The 19,009-nt window shown below is 45.7% G+C and overlaps 1 protein-coding gene across 1 annotated transcript in view; it reads right to left on the bottom strand.

Annotated features, from left to right (window-relative positions):
* Nucleotides 1–19,009, bottom strand: part of LOC117225451 (single Ig IL-1-related receptor) — a 255,211-nt gene that overhangs the window by 47,166 nt on the left and 189,036 nt on the right. Inside the window, exon 3 of the mRNA XM_033479026.2 lies at nucleotides 15,029–15,242. Within this exon, the coding sequence (XP_033334917.2) occupies nucleotides 15,029–15,242 (214 nt within the window). The remainder of the gene's footprint in view (nucleotides 1–15,028; nucleotides 15,243–19,009) is intronic.

The following is a 19,009-nucleotide window of genomic DNA, read 5'->3' as shown; positions in this document are numbered from 1 at the left end:
GGCGCAACAGAGTCGCGGATTTGCATTCGAGCGTAATCAACGTTAATAGGCCCGCGTCGGCGATCGTAGCGCGGCGCGGCGCGGCGCGGCGAGCCGCGCGCGTAATTCGTCTCTATTAGTCCACGGGAAACCGGTCACTCAAGATTTACGAGGGCGAATCGTCGCCGATCGGCCGGCAGAATCTGTTCGTTACACCTGGTAATTCGGTCTATCGATCACCAAGGCGTTCCGGACTAATGCATCGCGAGAAACTCGGCCGCCGACGATGAATCGGCCGTGCTCGAACTGCATTTTAGTCATTTAATCGGGCATTTTCCTACCCGCCCGAACGCCAGATCCGTTTCCCCCAATTAGAAGAGACTGCGTCATCGTTCTCCTCGGTTCTCCGATTTCTTTTTTTCGCAATTACAAAATCATGAGAAAGCTGAAAGTAGAAATGCCGTTGTTCCAACGGGCAATTTCTAACGCGGACCGTGTCATCCTTCGAAGTGCTACAACTTTTTCGTAATTAAGAGATCGTCGGCGAACTGTCGTCATCTGTTACGAGAAATCTTCGTTGTTTCTCAAATAATTTCAACGAGACCGAAAGCACGAATAGGTCCTTTCACTCGCTGTGGCCACGAATGCCAGTTACGAACTACGAAGCCTAATTAACGCGGCGACCCAGATGCCGGATGGATACTCATCTCCCTCGAGTTCTTCACCTACTCGCTGTCGTCGGGGATTCTACTCGAGAATTACGAAGACTATTTGCGCGTTCGAACGAACAGTGGCTCGATGCAGATGTCCGATGGAAACTGGAAGATTGCAACGCCCGCTGCGCGGCGCAAGGAAATAGACGGGCTCCTGAACGAGGCAGGAATGGATCCCGAAGTCACTGATCCGGGCTATCTAGCAAGAGAGTCGTTATATTTGATCCATGAGGAACGTCTGCTTCCTGGACGAGATTCCTGGGAGAAATATTATAGCCCGGGCAGAGGGAGAAACACGGTTCGACCGTAGGCGAGCCGGCAGTCCAGAAATCTGATAAGATCTTTTCGTCAGGGCGGCCATGTTCTACTTCTCATCGTGATAAAAGTATCCGCGAGACGATCCCTCCCAGCTGGCCCGTTCCCATCAACCGGAAATACGCTGACGCGGCCCCGGGATTGGACTTTCTTGCTCCTTTCGCGGTCCGTGGAGCAAGAGATGGTTCTCGTTCCGCGAGGAGAACAGTCCTCCCGGAGAGGAGAGACTCGGGGCATCCGTCAGCTTGCTAGAGACGGTCTGGTCCCTCCGCCGCGCGTAATGAAACCGTACGGCAGTTTTGAAAAATAACAGGACGCCATCGCGGCGCCGCCGCTGAAACTTTACCCGGGCCCGGGAACAAGAGTTACGGCCGAATAGGGCGACTTCTGTCTTCTGTCTTCTGCTTTCTGCTTTCTGCCTTCTGCCAGCCGGAGAATGGACCATGAAATCTCGATTCTGCTTCCACGGTCCCCTGCGCGCGCGAAACTTCCGCGGAAAAACGGTCGGCCATTGAAAACTTCCGAAACCGGAAACCGCGGCACAGCGGAGCCGCCTCGGAGGCGCCATTTTGAAGCGCCGAAAACGAGGCCTCTGTTCTCGTCTCTTCCGTTGCGATAGATAACATCTTTCCGCACCAAATAAAGAAGATATCCTATTTCATAATTGTTCAATAATCTGTAGATATGTTGTTGACGCCGTTCGATAAGCGACGTTCGATAAGACACGGTACGATGGAAATTAATGAAAATTCTTTGTTGCCTTGACGCGCGATCATGAAGATTCGTTTTCAAGTCTGGACCGACGATTAAGAAAATGAACGTTTTATATTAGGTCTACCGGAAAGTTCTGTCCGTTTTTGAATTGAAATATAACACAATTTTCATACATTTAATAATATTTATTGTAGAATATACTTTCCATCGTTACTTGTGACTTCTTGCCAGCGTGATGGCAGCTTGTAAATGCCATTTTTAAAAAATGATTTAGTTTTAGAGGCGAAGAACTCAACTAGTGCTCGGTTGACATCAGCTTCAGTTTTGAATTTTTTTTCTTGTAAAAAGTTTTGCAAAGAGAGAAACAAGTGATAATCGGAGGGTGCTAGGTCTGGGGAGTATGGTGGATGCGACAGAATTTTCCTGCCTAGCTCTGCGATTTTCTGACGAGTCGCCAAAGCGGCATGTGATCTGGCATTATCATCGGTAGCCATGTTTTCACGATCGCGTCTCACTTAATAATGACATGAGACATCTTTGTTTCAGTTTATTTAGGAGAGTACATGTGTGTAAATGCAATGATAAAGAGAGATAGTCATATATGTCTCAAATCAACATGTGCATATAGATTGAAACTTGAAGTGACACTATCGGACAGAACTTTCCGGTAGACTTAATATATGTCTGATATAACGTCTGATATAATTATTAGAAATCTAACTCTCGGCCAAGGCACGATTTTAGACTGTGAATCGTTGAACATATTTTAGAATGTTTAATCCTTTGGCTACGGCAGACTTTGGCTCGCACCGGCCGTACGGTACGGTACGAATTTACTCGCGACGTCCACTGGGTACGGCGAAGTTTTTCGTTAGACACGCATTTCTGAGGAAGTATATTAAAATATTCAAAATACTGAATTCTATTACATCAAACCAATATTACTTGAAGTGAACATTAATTTCAAGCTTTTTTTTACAATATTTAATAATCAAATTTAGTAATATAATAACGTGCGATACATTTCAAAACATCGATGAACACATAATCCTACATTACATTTTTTGCATTCGTGATGTGTAACCTTTCTCTTATCATTTTTCACACACACTACACATTTACGCCTTGCACTTTTTCGAATTGCTGTATTGCTTTCATATGGAGACGGAAAATGCTTTTGCGTCAAACGAAAAGGTTCGTTGTTAGTATCTCTTTACCTTTTAATTTATATCCATTAGTTTCATCTAAGCTGTATCTTCTCAATATTTGTTTTATTAAATTTAAATGAAATTTACGAAATGTTAAATTTCTTCCAGATACATAGTTATATAATATAAATGTGTTATATACCGCTAAATCGAATAAATGAAAAAATAGGACGCCAATAGGCGCTTACAATACCGGGAAGCCAACATGTTTCGGACGCCAATAGGCGCCTACAGTACCGAGAAGCCAACGTGTTTCGGACGCCAATAGGCGCCAACAGTAGTCAAAGGGTTAATATGTTTACAAAAATTCACCGAGCCCACATAGCCTAGATCTTTTAGAATCGAAGGGAGGAGAAACTCGAGCCACGTTACCAATTACAGTCGGACGTTAGCTCGCAGTCGTCAGCATTCCGGTGACAAGGGTTGGAATAAGAATAAGGGGCGAAGGGTGGCAGAAAGAAGTCCTGAATCTCTGAATGAGTCGGTGCGGGTGGTGCCCACAGCCGTCGATAGTCGCCGAGAGTCTATAGAAATTCTGATTCGCCGAGTATCTACCCGGATCTTGGCATAGTTTGCATAGTCGCGGAAGTCCCGCTGTGAATCCGACCGGATGACGGAAGCCGAGGACAGGGCCGCGCGTTTTCGATCTCTGTCCGTCGATGTTCCGATCCGTCGACGGTGTGCCTGGTCTCCAGCTTAACCTTTTAGGTACGGCTGACTTCTGCGCGAGGCTATTTCTTTGGGCGGCAGAGTCTGATCTGTACTGTACAGATTCTGATACTGTATATACAGGGTGTCCCAAAAATGTCTCGCAATCCGAAAGTGGCGGGTTCCTCAGGCCATTTGAAGGAACTTTTTCCTTTACAAAAATTTTCTCCGAGGCACCGTTAACGAGTTATTAACGAAAAACAGTGACCAATGAGAGGCGTGCCCGGCTGGCGCGAGGCGACCGAGGCAATGAGCGGAACTGGGCTTCGTGCGCTGGCTGGCTGGGCCGCCTCGCGTCAGCCGTACTCGATTCTTATTAGTCACTGTTTTTCGTTAATAACTCGTTGACGGTGCCTCGGAGAAAATTTTTGTAAAGGAAGAAGTTGCTTCAAATGATCCGAGGAACCCGCCATTTCCGGATTGCGAGACATTTTTGGGACACCCTGTAGACTGTTGTAAATCGATGTGAAGACAACAAGAAGTGTGAAACAATGCATATGAAGACGATTATTTGGTTCAAACGATGAGCGAGGGAGCTACTAGAGCAAGCCACTATAGTGGCGCGTCGTCCAGAGAGATGACATCCGCGAAAGCCACTAATAATGGCGTGTCGTTCTGAAAGATAACATCCGCGGAAGCCACTATAGTGGCGCGTCGTGCCTAAAAGGTTAACGTTGCCACTTTCGCCGGATAGTCGAACCGAGCTAGTCGAAGATCGGCGTTCGCTCGAGGTGACCGGTTGCCGCGAAGAGCGCGCTCGTCGTGCGTTCAACGAGCCACGATCGTATTAACTCGATCCCGCGCCTCGCGTCTCGTCGCGTCGCGTCGGCACGTAATGGAAGCTCGATTAAAAGCGAACGGAATATAAATTGGAGGGTGCGCGCTCGTGAGCCTGCTCTCAGGTATCGACAATCTCGTTTAATCCTGACCGGGCGGCGACGCTTAGAATATGAGAAGCCGGGGACGGACCACCGGCCCAGCCGCGCTATCTCGCCACGATGATCGAGAGCCCGGCGACAAAACGACGGACAAAAGGAGGTTGCCGGGGGCGACGAGCCCGACCGAGGCCCGACCGAGGCCCGTGACCCTGGATCCGATTCAGTCCGAGCCGCCGCGACTCGCCGCGCCGTGCCGCGATCCGATTCCTCCTCTCTTCCGTCTCGGTCTCGGTTCCGGTCCCGCATCGACCTCGGCCCGTGGTCTCGCTGACTCGAAACAAAAGCTGGGCCCCCTTATCGGCCCCTCGACGCGACGTGCCCCAACGTTAATTGGGGCCCGAGGCTGCACCGAGACTTTCCTCGCGCCGATTTTTCTTCTAGCAGCTGTTGCTCTTGTTTCGCGGGTCGGCTTCGCGAATTTATCGCGAACAAATTAGAGAAGATAGAGACGTGGAACTTTTTGCAATCTATTCCGGCCTGTGACTCGGTATTCTAGACAAATTTCCGTTACACGCCGCATTTACCGGGTGGTCTGGAATTACCGACCAAAGAAGCCCCTCGAAGCGTGGTATGCTATTTTTTCCTTTCTTTATTTAGCACCTGGAATCTCGGGATGAGATTTTATCGGCTTACGAGAAAATACAATTTAATTAACAATATAATATATACGAATGTAGTGCGTTAACCGTTAAATTTAATTTCCATGCTGACCCATACAAAATTCTTAATTTTATTAAGATTCGCAACAGGTAGGAATGTTGAAATTAAACATTCCATGTTTAGTTTAATTGATTAGCATACTTTAATCCTATGAAATTTTGAGATGTCTTCGGCGCGGCCGTCGATGCGTTAAGCATATCGCATTAGATTACGTTAGATAAAGCTAATCATAGCTAAACCATTTCTAGACCGAATTTAGACCACTTTCGTACAATTTATCGATCCATGCTGATCATTACGAGCACCACTGGTCGCATCAGGCAGCGAAAAATCGTCCGCGATACCGAATCATGCCCGAATATTCTGCAAAAGGTTTTTCGCTTCTATCTTCTTTGGTTTCTCGAAAAAATGAATTCCGAAGCATCGCTCGCTTCCGTGCGGTCTCTTGAAGAGGTGGAAACGAGCCGAGGAGAAAAAATGGCGGCGAGGAAGCCGATAACTGGTAACACCGATGAAGACGATTCAATTTCGGGGTGAAATGCGGCGAACGGAAGGGCGAGTTCGGTTTTGGTCGAGCGACTGGACGCAAGGATAATTCCACCGCGAAAGCGGAACTCGAGTTGAAGAGACGATCGTCCTGCGCCGGCCGTTTCGGAATTAGACCGTGATTGGCAGATAGAAGCCTTGGCAGTGCCGGCGGCATATATAGATATACGCACGGCCGAGGGATCGATCGCCGGGTCGCGCCGCGCCAAGTCGAGTCGAGTCGGTTCCATCGAGTCCTTCCATGGACAAGGACGGCTTTTCTCTACCGTCGATTTCGCCTATTTCGACGTCGGGTTCCGCCCGATCACGCTCTTAGACCCGAGCATTCATCTGGGCTCGTTCGCATGGATGCGGGATCGAGGCTGCCGGATAGGAAACCGTATCGCTCGAGCTGCCCGAACTGTCTCGAAACCGCCCCGAGCCAGCCAAAGGGCGGCCACTTCTTTTTTTATAACAAGATAAATTAAGATCCGTCCCGTCAATTAATACCCCCCATATAATTTATGAAGCTATTCGAAGAGCTATTTAAAACCAACCAATCCGTCGAACTAATGACTCAATTTTGAATTCGATCTATACAATTTTATACAAATTCCATAATTACAGCCACAAATTTACACTGTTGTATTGAAACCATAATTTCGTACTCGATTGGCATTACATCTAATTTTAAACCAACCAAATTAATCGTCAATGGCTTTCTGCCTAGCCGAATCGAAGCAAATAATAACAAAATTATAAAATATGTGTCGACTCAATTAAAAACGCGAGTACGCTCGCCAGAAACGACGAGCTTCGACGGAAAGATGGTTAATCGTCGGCGACGCGCTCCAGTCTCGTATTTCTAGTGGGACAGTTGCATTCCGTATATAATGCAGCTCCGACGAAAATTAATCGGTAAAATGCGAGATTACGAGGACGTCGGGAGTGGTTGAAAGTACCGTTGCAGTTTGCGACTGAAATTAATTGGTAAAATGCGAGATTACGAGGACGTTGGGAGAGGTCAAGAGTACCGCGTCGCAACTCGAATCGAAACGCGACGGTCTGGAGATACTCGAAGAATGCGACAGTATCGTTGCATTTGAATCGAGACCCGGGCATTCTGAAGATGTACCAGGATAGAACGCAAGAGCCTCGTCGCATTTGAATCGAAAGGCTTGAATCGACTGGCTGGGGCGGTTTCGAGTGACCGAATTGATGGCGTTTTCAATCGAGAAGATCCCGCGAAACGCCCGCCCATTATAGGGGAAGTATAAATCGATGATTAGCCAACACCGCGCGATGCGGTTCCCGTGATGCAGTTTATCAAACGCTGTACTACAGTGCACCACGTCGCTCCTCGTTAAACAGACGCGTTGTCGGTCGGCTATTTTGATGGTTCGGGGAACCACCGCGGTCTCCCGCCGGTGGCTAAATCACCGCCGCGGAACTTTCCGGCAAACAGATTGCGTGTTCGGCGCGGAAACTTTGCCGTGTATCAAATTAAAGACGAACTGCCGATTATTATCGGGCGCGCGAGAGCGAGCGCCGTGGCTGAAGTTAAATCCGGCGAACACGCGGGTCTCCCTTCCCGAGGACGGGATCGAATTCGGAAAATTAAAATGCGATTTCTCGGAAGGCCCGCGGCGAGTCCGTTTTACCTTGATCGCGTTACACAGTCCCTGAATAATTCTTCGCGGCGGCAGATAAAGCAAATCGTGTTTCGCGCAGCGATTCCCATTTGAACGGAGAAACTCATTTACGGCGCGTTGCGAATCGACCGCGGGAACCACGGCAGACGATACAGAGGGAAAGGGAGAGAGAAAGGGAGCGAGAGCCGCGACTAATCGGCGAACCGGACGATTTTTAGCTCCGAAACGTCCGGAGAGCGATCGATCCCCTAGGAGCAAGAAATCGAGAGCCGTCCGGCTTGCGTGGATCGGCGATTACCTGTCGGCATTTTTCTCTTTCCTCTCGGTGCACGTCGGAGCGGCCGCGGGGAAGAGAGGAAGAGTGACAGAGCGGGAGAGAGGGAAAGGGAGAGAGAGAGAGAGAGAGAGAGAGAGAGAGAGAGAGAGAGAGAGAGAGAGAGAGAGAGAGAGAGAGGCTCGGGCAAGAAAGAGAGAAAGGCTGGAGGAATCGGCATCGGTGCAGCGAAGGGGGACACGCACGAAAAAGGGGCCGATTCACCGAGGAAAGAGACCAGGGTATCATTAGTGTAATGACGGAGCTCGCGCAGACGGTCGAACGAGCGAGACGCGAGCATTCCTCGGAATCCCTCCGCCATCTTGCTCGTCTTCGTTGTTGCCGAGACCGGACTCCGAGTTTGTCCCTCTGTTATTACGCCTATAATGCTCCGGAGAGAGAACGAAAACCGGAGGCCGGGAAAAGAGCGAGAGAGCGCGCGTTCCCAGCAAAAAGGCTAATCACCGAGGATCCGCGATTGCGCTCGTCGACCCTGACGCACTCCTCGCGTTCCTCCGTGGACCCTCTTACTTCGAGGAACTCGAAATCGGCGAGCCGATTCCGGTTGGCGGGCTGGCCAATTCCGGACCCGAGCGCGATCGTTTGCGTAACCTCGGCGAACGCGATCGATCCACGACTTCGCCTAGCCCTGGCTTGTCCAAACAACCGGCACGGCGAGGCGGCCGCCGAAATAATTGGGGACGCCGCCAAACAATCCGGGAAACACGCTCCGCCACGCCGGCAACGCAAACTTCCTCCTCGAGGACCTAGCCGGGATCGATGACGCCCGGAAGTTCCTACGGGATGCGGTTCCGACGCGGATTTCGGAATTGCCGCGCCGAGCCGGATCCCATCGCCGAGCTTTCCGATCGTCGATCGTCGATCGATCTGAACGTTCGATGGGACAGTGGCGACTCTTTGTCCTACAATTATCGAGCCGCGGAGGAGATACGACCATTTACACGGTTGCATTTCGAGCGAGAGATCCTGTAACGTTTCTGGTGCTGGCGTCGATCGTGTCTATGTTTTCGGCGTCCATAATTTTTCTCTGTTCCGATTGTCGTACAATTTTGCAAATTTATCGTTACAGGTAACCCTACTATAACACGGTAGATAGGTTCCTAGAAAATGCCGTGTCGTGTGAAAACGTGTTATACGAGACCCAGAGTTAGTACGAAACAAGGGGGCCTACGTACCGAAAACTGATTGAAAACAAACATTTTCTGTTTTTAATTACGTATAAGCAACTTAGATTTGATTAAATATGTAAATGTATACAGTAGCGGACATATATTAACCCTTTGCACTCGAAGTTTTTTTTGAGTCATATTACCAGCAACTCGAAGCCATTTTAGTGAAAAGATCATATTCACATGTAAGTTCATGATATAAGCATTAAAAGAAAAGTCATCGTTGTATGTTATTATTTTTTTAATTGTTTATGGATACAAACGTCATTTGTCACCAACAGCGAAACATCCTATAACTAATTTTTACGATTTGTTTTTGTTCTTATGTTAAAAACTGAAAATTATTTGCATTGTCTCCGTAGCGGAGCCCTCGAGTTTGAAGACAAATTTTAAATGGCTCCGCTCCGGAGCCCTCGAGTGCAAAGGGTTAATTTAAGGCCACATGAAAAACGGTGTAATTTCTTTAAAACTGGACTAAACGACTTGAATTTTTGTTTAGATGATAAGGGGGACCAGTCTACAAAACAATGATTGTAATACTTTTAAAAAATTTTGCGACTACACGAATGAGAAAAGAATTTAAAAAACCCATGTTTTCCAACTCTTTTATATGAGCCTGTAACGAAAATTTAAAAAAATGTATTTTGTAGATCTTGGTTAAGTTAGAAAAAACTGCAGATTTCTCACACTTATCGGTCGAAAGTGTCAGAATTCGAAACAAAACTGCGATTTTTGCGGTCTTTAATTTGTTGCAGCTTCCTGTCAAGGTCAACCGATATCGATGAAATTTTCAGCAACTTACCGAGATCTACAAAATGCATTTTTTAAATTTTTGTTCTAGAGTCATATCAAAAGGTTGAAAAACATGAGTTTTTACTTTTTTTCTCATTCCAAGTAATAGCAAAATTTAAACAAGGAATTAGTCATTGTCTACTAGTAGACTGATCCCTCTATTATCTAAAAAAAATTCAAGTCATTTAGTCCAGTTTTAAAAAAAGTTGTACCGTTTTTCAAGTGGTCTTAAGCATATGTCCGCTACTGTATATAACACAAAACAAAAGAAAGAAAAATATATTTTCATTTAAGGTAACGTTAATTTAATAAATTTCTTCCTCGTCATTACTCAGTACAATCAAACGAGAAAGTTATTTCGGTTGAACGATATCACCTTCACTTTCTGAACTTTCTCTTTTATTCAGATTTTTTGCAACTTCCAGCCTCTTCAAAAAGTCTGTAATTTTGACGTGTTTGCTGGTTCTTACAAGGTCATTGTAGATTTATGGAAGGGTATATATGTATATACCCTTAATTACAATAATTATATTTTCATGTAAAAGTACTATGGTTCACTATAGTTCTTTAAAGTAACTTAGTTTTTAAACACTTGTATCTATATTTATCGTTTTAAATGCTCGTTTTTATAGTCGTCGATTATCAATAACTATAAAAACGAGACGCGAGGCTCAAATAATCGTATCCTCTCTTCCCAAGTTGTCCAATTTGTTTTTTTACAAGCTGAGCGCGACAATTAGGGAGAATTTGCTGTACTCTCAACCGAGCAGAGAAACAACGATTCCAGAGCTAGAACACGCCAGTGGATTTAAGAAATCCGAAAGACCGCGAATGTTCAGCGACGAAACGCGCGGGCAGGCGCATAAATAAATGTACGACAGCGAACGATTGAACTCTCTCTTGCGCGGCCAGTAAAGGAGCATCGCAGTTGCCGGTCGCCGACGCAAACACGCAAACGACCGGATTAATTCTGTAAACTATTGTGCGCGTAAACAGCGGCTGGTACGGGATAGTGCATAATCGGCGGCGTGCAACGCAGGAGGTTGCCCGTTGTCCGCGGTTTCCGCGAATGCAAATGCTTTCGCGTTCAACCATGTGTCTCACGGGTAAATTTCGAAATTCTGCTGGAAACCTGTCCTCCAATTAGTGTCCGCATCCGCCGCCACCGTAATGGCAGTGTGCCCCACTGTGAACGCGCGGTGTAACGAGGGAGCAGCGGCGAGGAGAGGAGAGGAGAGACAGCCCTGGCCCGACCGCTTCGGTGCTCCGTGGTCCGCGCCGGTGCGCGGACCGAAAACGCCCAAATTCCTCTATTAAATCCAAGACGGGCATTCGTCTCGCCTAGGGGACATTCATTCCCCCGCTATTGTCTCGTCGAACGGGTTAACGTGTAACTGTTAACGCGGCTGCGTCAGCTGCGAATCGCCGAACCGCCGAAATCTTTGGCGGACGTTTTACGGCCTGCGAGCAACGTGCTAATTGAATTTTTACAACTTTTCGAAGGCAATACGGCCGTCTGCTTTTTTGTTTCAAGATGACGCCCGGGGATGGAGGATTGGGGTCGTCGCTTAATTTTAAGGCAAACACCTGGTAGGCCGAAGCTGTCGCTATTGAATCAGTATTTCGAAAAAGAAACGATGTAATTGTTAAAAATTCAATTTCTCTTCAGCAGAATTTAAGTTTGACTCTCGTTTCCCTGATTTGGTTCTCTTTTCAACGTGGTGCTCGGTGCCAGGGGATGCCAGTGAAACGCGACAGCCTTTTAATTCAATCTCATGCAAATGCAATGAAACTGAAGCTGAAGGTAACTACCACGGCGTTTAACACAATAGCCACAGTTACGAAAAATGCAGGGTTCCTAGCGTTTTTAACGTCAGATAGGAAATATTGATATTCTCCCAGGGGTGCTATTTCGTCGGCCACCGTTTTAAACTTCTTCAACTAAAGCGTTAAAACGGTAATTACTCTCGGAAATGTCAAATTTCGGGTTGCTGTAAATTTCCCTGTGCTAGTTCTGCGCCTATGTAATTTATTGCTACGTCGACGGTAAGGGTCGGCGGAGTCGGTCAAGCGTGTGATGCGGCACGCGACGCGAATTCTTGGAAGACGACACAAAATGGTCTGTTTGGATGTGGGTTAGGTAAGAAAAACTGCGGAGCTACAAGGTACGTGATCAATGTTCTTCGAATCGTGGCATGTGGCCATCGAATTGCCTTGAAATCGGGGCACGTAGCCTCCGAATTGCCATCAAATTGTGGAATCTGGCCTACGAATTGCATCGAATCGTGTCACGTGACCTCCGAATTGCCTTTGAATCGTGTCACGTGGCCTTCAAATTGTCTTCAAATCGGGACACGTAGCCTCCGAATTGCATCGAATCGTGTCACGTGGCCTCCGAATTGCCTTTGAATCGTGTCACGTGGCCTTCAAATTGCCTTCAAATCGCCTTCAAATCGGGGCACGTAGCCTCCGAATTGCATCGAATCGTGTCACGTGGCCTCCGAATTGCCTTTGAATCGTGTCACGTGGCCTTCAAATTGCCTTCAAATCGCCTTCAAATCGGGGCACGTAGCCTCCGAATTGCATCGAATCGTGTCACGTGGCCTCCGAATTGCCTTCGAATCGTGTCATGCGACCTCCGAATTGCATTGAATCGTGTCACGTGACCTCCGAATTGCCTTCGAATCGTGTCATGTGGCCTCCATATTGCCTTTGAATCGTGTCACGTGGCCTTCAAATTGCCTTTAAATCGGGGCACGTAGCCTCCGAATTGCATCGAATCGTGTCACGCGACCTCCGAATTGCATCGAATCGTGTCACGTGGCCTCCGAATTGCATCGAATCGTGTCACGTGGCCTTCGAATTGCCTTCAAATCGTGGCAAAAGATTAGAAATAAAGAAGTTAAGTCATCGTTTTCATTCTAGCATTACTATGTGTATTCATATTAATTAACACCGGCATGCTTTCCGCTGCCTTTTTCTGCCGACTGTCCCGACTTTCCATAAAAACGAGCCGCGAGGCCCGAAGAATCGCGACATAGTATTCTCAGATCTGCCGGTTTTAGTTCCGAACATTTCTGGGAGAAATTACTGTACGTAGTTACCAGCCGCAGAATTTTGTCGCTGTCCTCAATACAACGAGTACATTCTTGAAAACACCGATTTCAATGAATCACGTAAAGCGAATAATGGCGCGACAATGGCTCCATCGTACGAAGCGTGACCTGCACGAGTACATTTTGGCGTATCTACCGAATCATTTCGTTGCAGCTTGCAGAGAAGAAAATGCTAATAACGAAGCAATCGGTCACGCCGGCCGCGGTCGCGTAAACGGGTAATCGGCTCGGCATCAAACGGTTCGACAGGATTTTCCGAAAGGGTAACCGCCGACGTAAAACGGTCTTAAGGGGAAAGGAAATCCCGTTTCCGGCGATAACGACCGCGGGGATTTCATTATCGATCCCTCGTTAGCCAAACCTCCTATTAACCGATCCGCGAGCGCACACATTCCGCGCGTCTTCCGCGGTTACCGGAAGCAGGATATGCGCCTCCGGATCAAAGAGAAATTCCGATACTCCCAGGCGAGCGAGTCCCTTAATTAGCGGTTTGCCCCTGTGCTACGTCTTCCCGGTCTCTGTCCCCGCGCCACTCTCGGCGTTTCCGATTGTTCTTTGGCCCCGTTCGATTCCGATCGAACCGCGCCGCGTCGCGCCGAGCCGTTCGGGATCGATTTCGGTGTTTAGATCTCGGTCGCCTAACGAACTTCGGCTCCTGCGAACGGTCCCCGACATAAAGAAAGCCGGCGATCGTCCAGGAAGAAGGACCTTTTTAGCCTTTCACGGGCTCTTGGAGCCGTTGATCGACCGGCGTGACCTTTGCACAGTCGATTCGGTCCTTTAATTACGCGAAGCATTACAATGTAAAAGCGGAAGAATACTTTCAGCATTTCTTTCAACGAGATCCACCGTCCCGTCGATTATTCGGAACAGTTGTTCTATTTCTACGAAATAATGTTGCCATCGTATAGGGTAAGTGTAGGTATTACTGTGGTTTTTCAGTGAAGGCGAACTTTGACAAAGAAAATAAAACCTTTTATACCAATAAATTGACAACTCGAGTTATATCTATTATTCTTGAACTTGAATATTTACTTTTTTCGAAATATTGCATCTTTGAAAGTACAAATTTCATTAAAAAGCATAATGTAAAGAAACCATACGTGTGCATACATTACTGCGGTTATGTATCTATTACTGCGAGTCAAATACTGCGGTCGTTCCGATTACTGCGCGTCGAAGTGGCATAGCCCATTTTCTCATAAATGTACTCACACAGCTACAATTACTAGGATCAAGATATTCTCAATGTAGCACTTTACAAATTAGGTATAAGTACTCTACGATCAAGCGTGTTCACCGATTTATTTACGCAGTTCAAAGCACTGCAGTAATGTACACACATAATAAAAAACTATGCGCCAAATACTGTGTTAGTAAATAATATTTAAGGATAGACGACTTTTTGTCAAAGCAATGATTATTTTTTTTTTAAAATAACGCTAAAATTATTACTATTAATTAATATTATTATTAGCATTACTATTATTAATACTATTATCAATATTACTATTATTAATACTATTAATATTAATATTAATATTATATTACTACTAATATTAATATTAATATTATATTATTACTAATATTAATATTAATATTATATTACTACTAATATTAATATTAATATTATATTATTACTAATATTAATATTAATATTATATTACTACTAATATTAATATTAATATTATATTATTACTAATATTAATATTAATATTATATTACTACTAATATTAATATTAATATTATATTACTACTAATATTAATATTAATATTATATTACTACTAATATTAATATTAATATTATATTACTACTAATATTAATATTAATATTATTAATACTATTATTAATATTACTATTAATTACTAAAATATAAATGCCCTTCGAATCAGCAGCGTGCACAGCTGCTATTACGAGTACTTCATAAGACTCAACGTTTCCATAAGCTCCCGAATATCAAAAGTCAATTTCGTTGAGTCAAATCGTTACTTGCATATTATAAATTATCAATATTAAACATATAAAAAATGATGAGATCCATTTTAGATTTTATTACTTTAATAAAATACCGCAGTATTTGGGACGTCCGCAGTAATACCCACACTTGCCCTATTCGATTTTCTGCGGACCGATCCCAAATGGATGTCCGTTCGAGTTTCGAGGAAAATCGCGGTAGGTTGTTTCCGATGGACAAACTCGCTCACCTGGACACTCTGTGCTGTGCAATCCTGCCATGACTCGGCAAGGTGACGTTGCTGTCGCTTTTCGACCAGGTCACCGAATTCTTCGCGTCCGGCAGCTCGACTTTGCCGAGGTAAGCTTCGCAGAACAATCTCGCCGCTCCTCCCAGGGGTACCAACTGCGAGGCCGGCCTGTAAGTCGGAAGCGGTTTCCCTGTGTACCCTCCGGACTTCTCACCTGGAAAAGCAACAAACACTTCAGAAAATATTCTCGAATCCATCAGATTGTTCGACTAACTTGCAGAAGCGTGCTTTAACTTCTAGGAGGAAATAGTCCGATCATTGTCGGCTGTCTCTACTGGTCACCGGTCGATTATTCGGTCGATACAGAGCATCGAATGTATAAAAATTCGTCCGCTGTTTTTATGGAGCATCGAGCATTCGTTAGAGGATCGCGTGATTAACTAACTTTAATGAATTGCGTCAAATTAATGTATTTTATTCAACACTAAACCTACCGCGGTCAAAGTGACCGCTGTCTTATTTTGCAATTCTGCAAAGTTCCGAGACTCTTTCGTGGAAAACGCTTGAATAAGTTATATTATTGGGGCAAGTTTTATAATAAAAACTCTACAAATTCTAAATAAATTCGGTCTTCTCACTTTTGTGAAGCAGTACATGCCAGTTGGTATTACTGCTTGGTAGGTTTAGTGTTAATGAAGTTTTGAAACGAAATTGTACGACATAAATTGCATTTTCAACGTGCTCGTGTTTCGTTGGTCCTAATGAAATCGAGAAGGTGCAATAGATTAGTGTACAAATGAATTTTCAAATCTGAGCATACAGGGTGTCCCAGAATTATGGTACTTCCGGGAAATGAGAGATTCCTGAGGTTATTCGAAGCAACTTTCTTCTTTACAAAATTTTTCTCCGAGGCATCGTTCACGAGTTATTGACGAATAACGCTGACCAATGAGGGGTGAGCTCGGCTGGCGCGAATCGGCCGAGCCAACGAGCGGTCGAAGCTCAGTTCCGCTCATTGGCTCGCCAGTCTCGCGTCAGCTGATCTCGCCTCTCATTGGTCACTGTTTTTCGTTAATAACTCGTAAACGAAGCCGCGGATTGCAATTTCGCTGAGGAAAAAGTTACTCCAAATGACCCCAGGAACCCCTCATTTCCCGGAAGTACCATAATTTTGGGACACCCTGTATATTTCCGTCAGCTAAATGCGGGTAACGCGGCCGTCAAAATGACGGGGTCACCAATTTTTCGATTAACAATTATTCATATCGTAAAGATACATTTACGAGTTATTTATTCAATTTATATGTTACTTACGGCAAATGTTACAATAACACTTGTTCAAAATCAGAATAAACTTATTGTTACTTTTATAAACTAATATAAAACAGCTGTTTTTTGTGCTCCGTAAATCTAGTGTTAAATGAACCGTGATATCTGGAGGCTGATTTCAAGGAGCAATCAAAATCGTTCAGCTTTCTGGAAATCTGTATAAACTGCAGAAATGATAGGCGCATTTGCCGACTATTTTGACAGCAGGAAACATAATTATCGGCTCGCTGATCCCGTTCGAAATGTTTAAAGCTCGCGGCTGGTGATTCTGCGATCGGTAGCAATATTCGCGAGCGGATACGCGGATGTTTTCAGCTTGTCGGAGCACGGGAATAACAATAATAACAATAATGGACACTTGCAGCAGCGCGTAAGGACGGATAACTTGTTACGTCGGGGCGCGGCGCGGCGGTTTAACCGGAAATAAATAATGGGAACCGCGGCTGGTTTCGCTTAGCCGGGGAAAAATACATCGCGCGTTTAATCGGAACGTGAATTACCGCGAGCACGGGGCGCGTTCCCCTCCCTTCCCCCCCCCCCCTTCTCTCCTCAATGCGCAACTGATATTTACTCGAACACAAGTTGCGCTGTAATCCGTTTACGTTCCATTATCCGCTTCCTGTTTCCCATCTGCGTTCCGGGTCGCGAAGGGCCGACTCTGTTTCATCGTCAAACAAACGCAGCACGCTTTTCTGTGCCCGCTGTTCTCGCTTCTCGACATTATCAAACTACAGCGTTCCCGTTCCCGGTCGCGTTCGAGTCTTCGAGGGAACACCGGCCGAGAACTCGATACGGAGGGACGCGCGGCTGTTTCGGGGGAGTTGGTCGTTTCAAAGGGCAGCGAGGATCTACTTCCGGCCGTTGGACCGCGCAATCTCTCCAAGAACCCTTGTTGGCCAGTTTATGAATTCGTCGAGGCGACCGCGGGGATTCCTAAAGTGGGTTTAGTTTCCCCATCGAAAATGATCGGGGAACGAGCGAGCGGCAGCCGACGGTGCCCTGCCGGATAAATTGCGTCGGGTAAGCGCACTGTTCCGAAATGAACTCGACCCTCGCTAGATTCCGGTCCGCGCTGTTGCTGGGAACAACCGGGCATTCTCGACGAATTTTCTTTTTTCGGAAAGACAGGATGTCCCAAAAATGTCTCGCAATCCGAAAGTGCCGGGTTCCTCAGGTCATTCGAAGCAACTTTTTCCTTTACAAAAATGTTCTCCGAGGCACCGTTAACGAGTTATTCACGAAAAACAGTGACCAATGAGAGGCGAGCTCAACTGGCGCGAGGCGACCGAGCCAATGAGCGGAACTGGGCTTCGTGCGCTGGCTGGCTGGGCCGCCTCGCGTCAGCCGTACTCGATTCTTATTGGTCACTGTTTGTCGTTAATAACTCGTTAACGGTGCCTCGGAGAAAATTTTTGTAAAGGAAGAAGTTGCTTCAAATGATCCGACGAACCCGCCATTTCCGGATTGCGAGACATTTTTTGGACACCCTGTATAGAAGAAACTTAATCTCTTGTCGACCTTTTGTGCAGTAAATTCTGCTTAATTGACCCTCGGCTTGGAAAGAAAAATGGAAGATGTTGCGATCGATGGTACGAGAAAATGTTTCGGAAACCAGTTGTCTGTTTCGGGGATGCGCTTTCAAAAATGTTAAGATCTTTCCAGGATAAATAGATAATTATCTAGATAGATAATTTAGTTTTTGGTAAGGTGTTTGGAGCTTACATGTTTCGCTCCTCTGCACACCGGTCTTTCAATATAACAACGCGTCTTATGAAGATTTCACGAAGGTTTCGAATTACAGTAAATTCTCCCTAATTGAGAAATCAGCTCAGAAACAAAAATGGACAATTTGGGAAGAGAAGGTAAAGCCTTGCTGCTCGATTTTATAGTTGTTGACAATTGACAATTATAAAATAAAGTCGCAAGGCTCGAACAATCATATCCCCTCTTCCCAAATTGTCCATTTTTGTGAACAAGCTGAGGGAGAATTTACTATGCATCTTTGTCCCTAACTCTCGCGATTTCATCGCGTTCAAGATGTGTATAAGATTCTGTAAAATTCTGTTCAATTTTCTGTAAAAATTGATTGATATATCCTCAATTTAAGGAAACTAAGTTCACATTGCAAAACAAAATCGCAGAGGTCTTTTTATCTGCAATTATACAATTTAAACAGGCTGAAAATCAGCGGCATGTACGACAGACGATGCTCGGTCGTGTTAATAGATTAATAAAATGAATATTCAAAAACGAATTCATCGGACCGAGGAAAATCGCGTCAAGAACTTATCACATTCAGATTCGTGTCAATTTTTTTGTCTCCATCGTCGGCTTTCGGCCCCTATCTACCGGCACGAATCGCATAATTGCGCAACGAAGACACCGGCCCGAGAACTTTTCATAACCCCTGCGGAAGGTGTTTCATGGTGTGGGACGTTGGTAACGCCGTTGAATCACCGTTCGCCCGAAAGTGGCGTAATTAAAGCGATTTTCATTTCCCGGCCGATTCATTCTGTTCTCGGAGCTCCGCCCACCTCCGCCACCAAGACCATCGAGCCACGCGCACGAGAGCTCGCCGAGAATAATTACGAAATTTCATTTCCCTCGCGGGGTCCCGCAAATTATCCGCGCGCGACTAACCCTTCTCTCTTT

Source organism: Megalopta genalis, chromosome 2 (genome assembly GCF_051020955.1).
Source record: "Megalopta genalis isolate 19385.01 chromosome 2, iyMegGena1_principal, whole genome shotgun sequence".
Classification (NCBI taxonomy): domain Eukaryota; kingdom Metazoa; phylum Arthropoda; class Insecta; order Hymenoptera; family Halictidae; genus Megalopta; species Megalopta genalis.
This window is presented reverse-complemented; position numbering and strand designations above follow the sequence as displayed.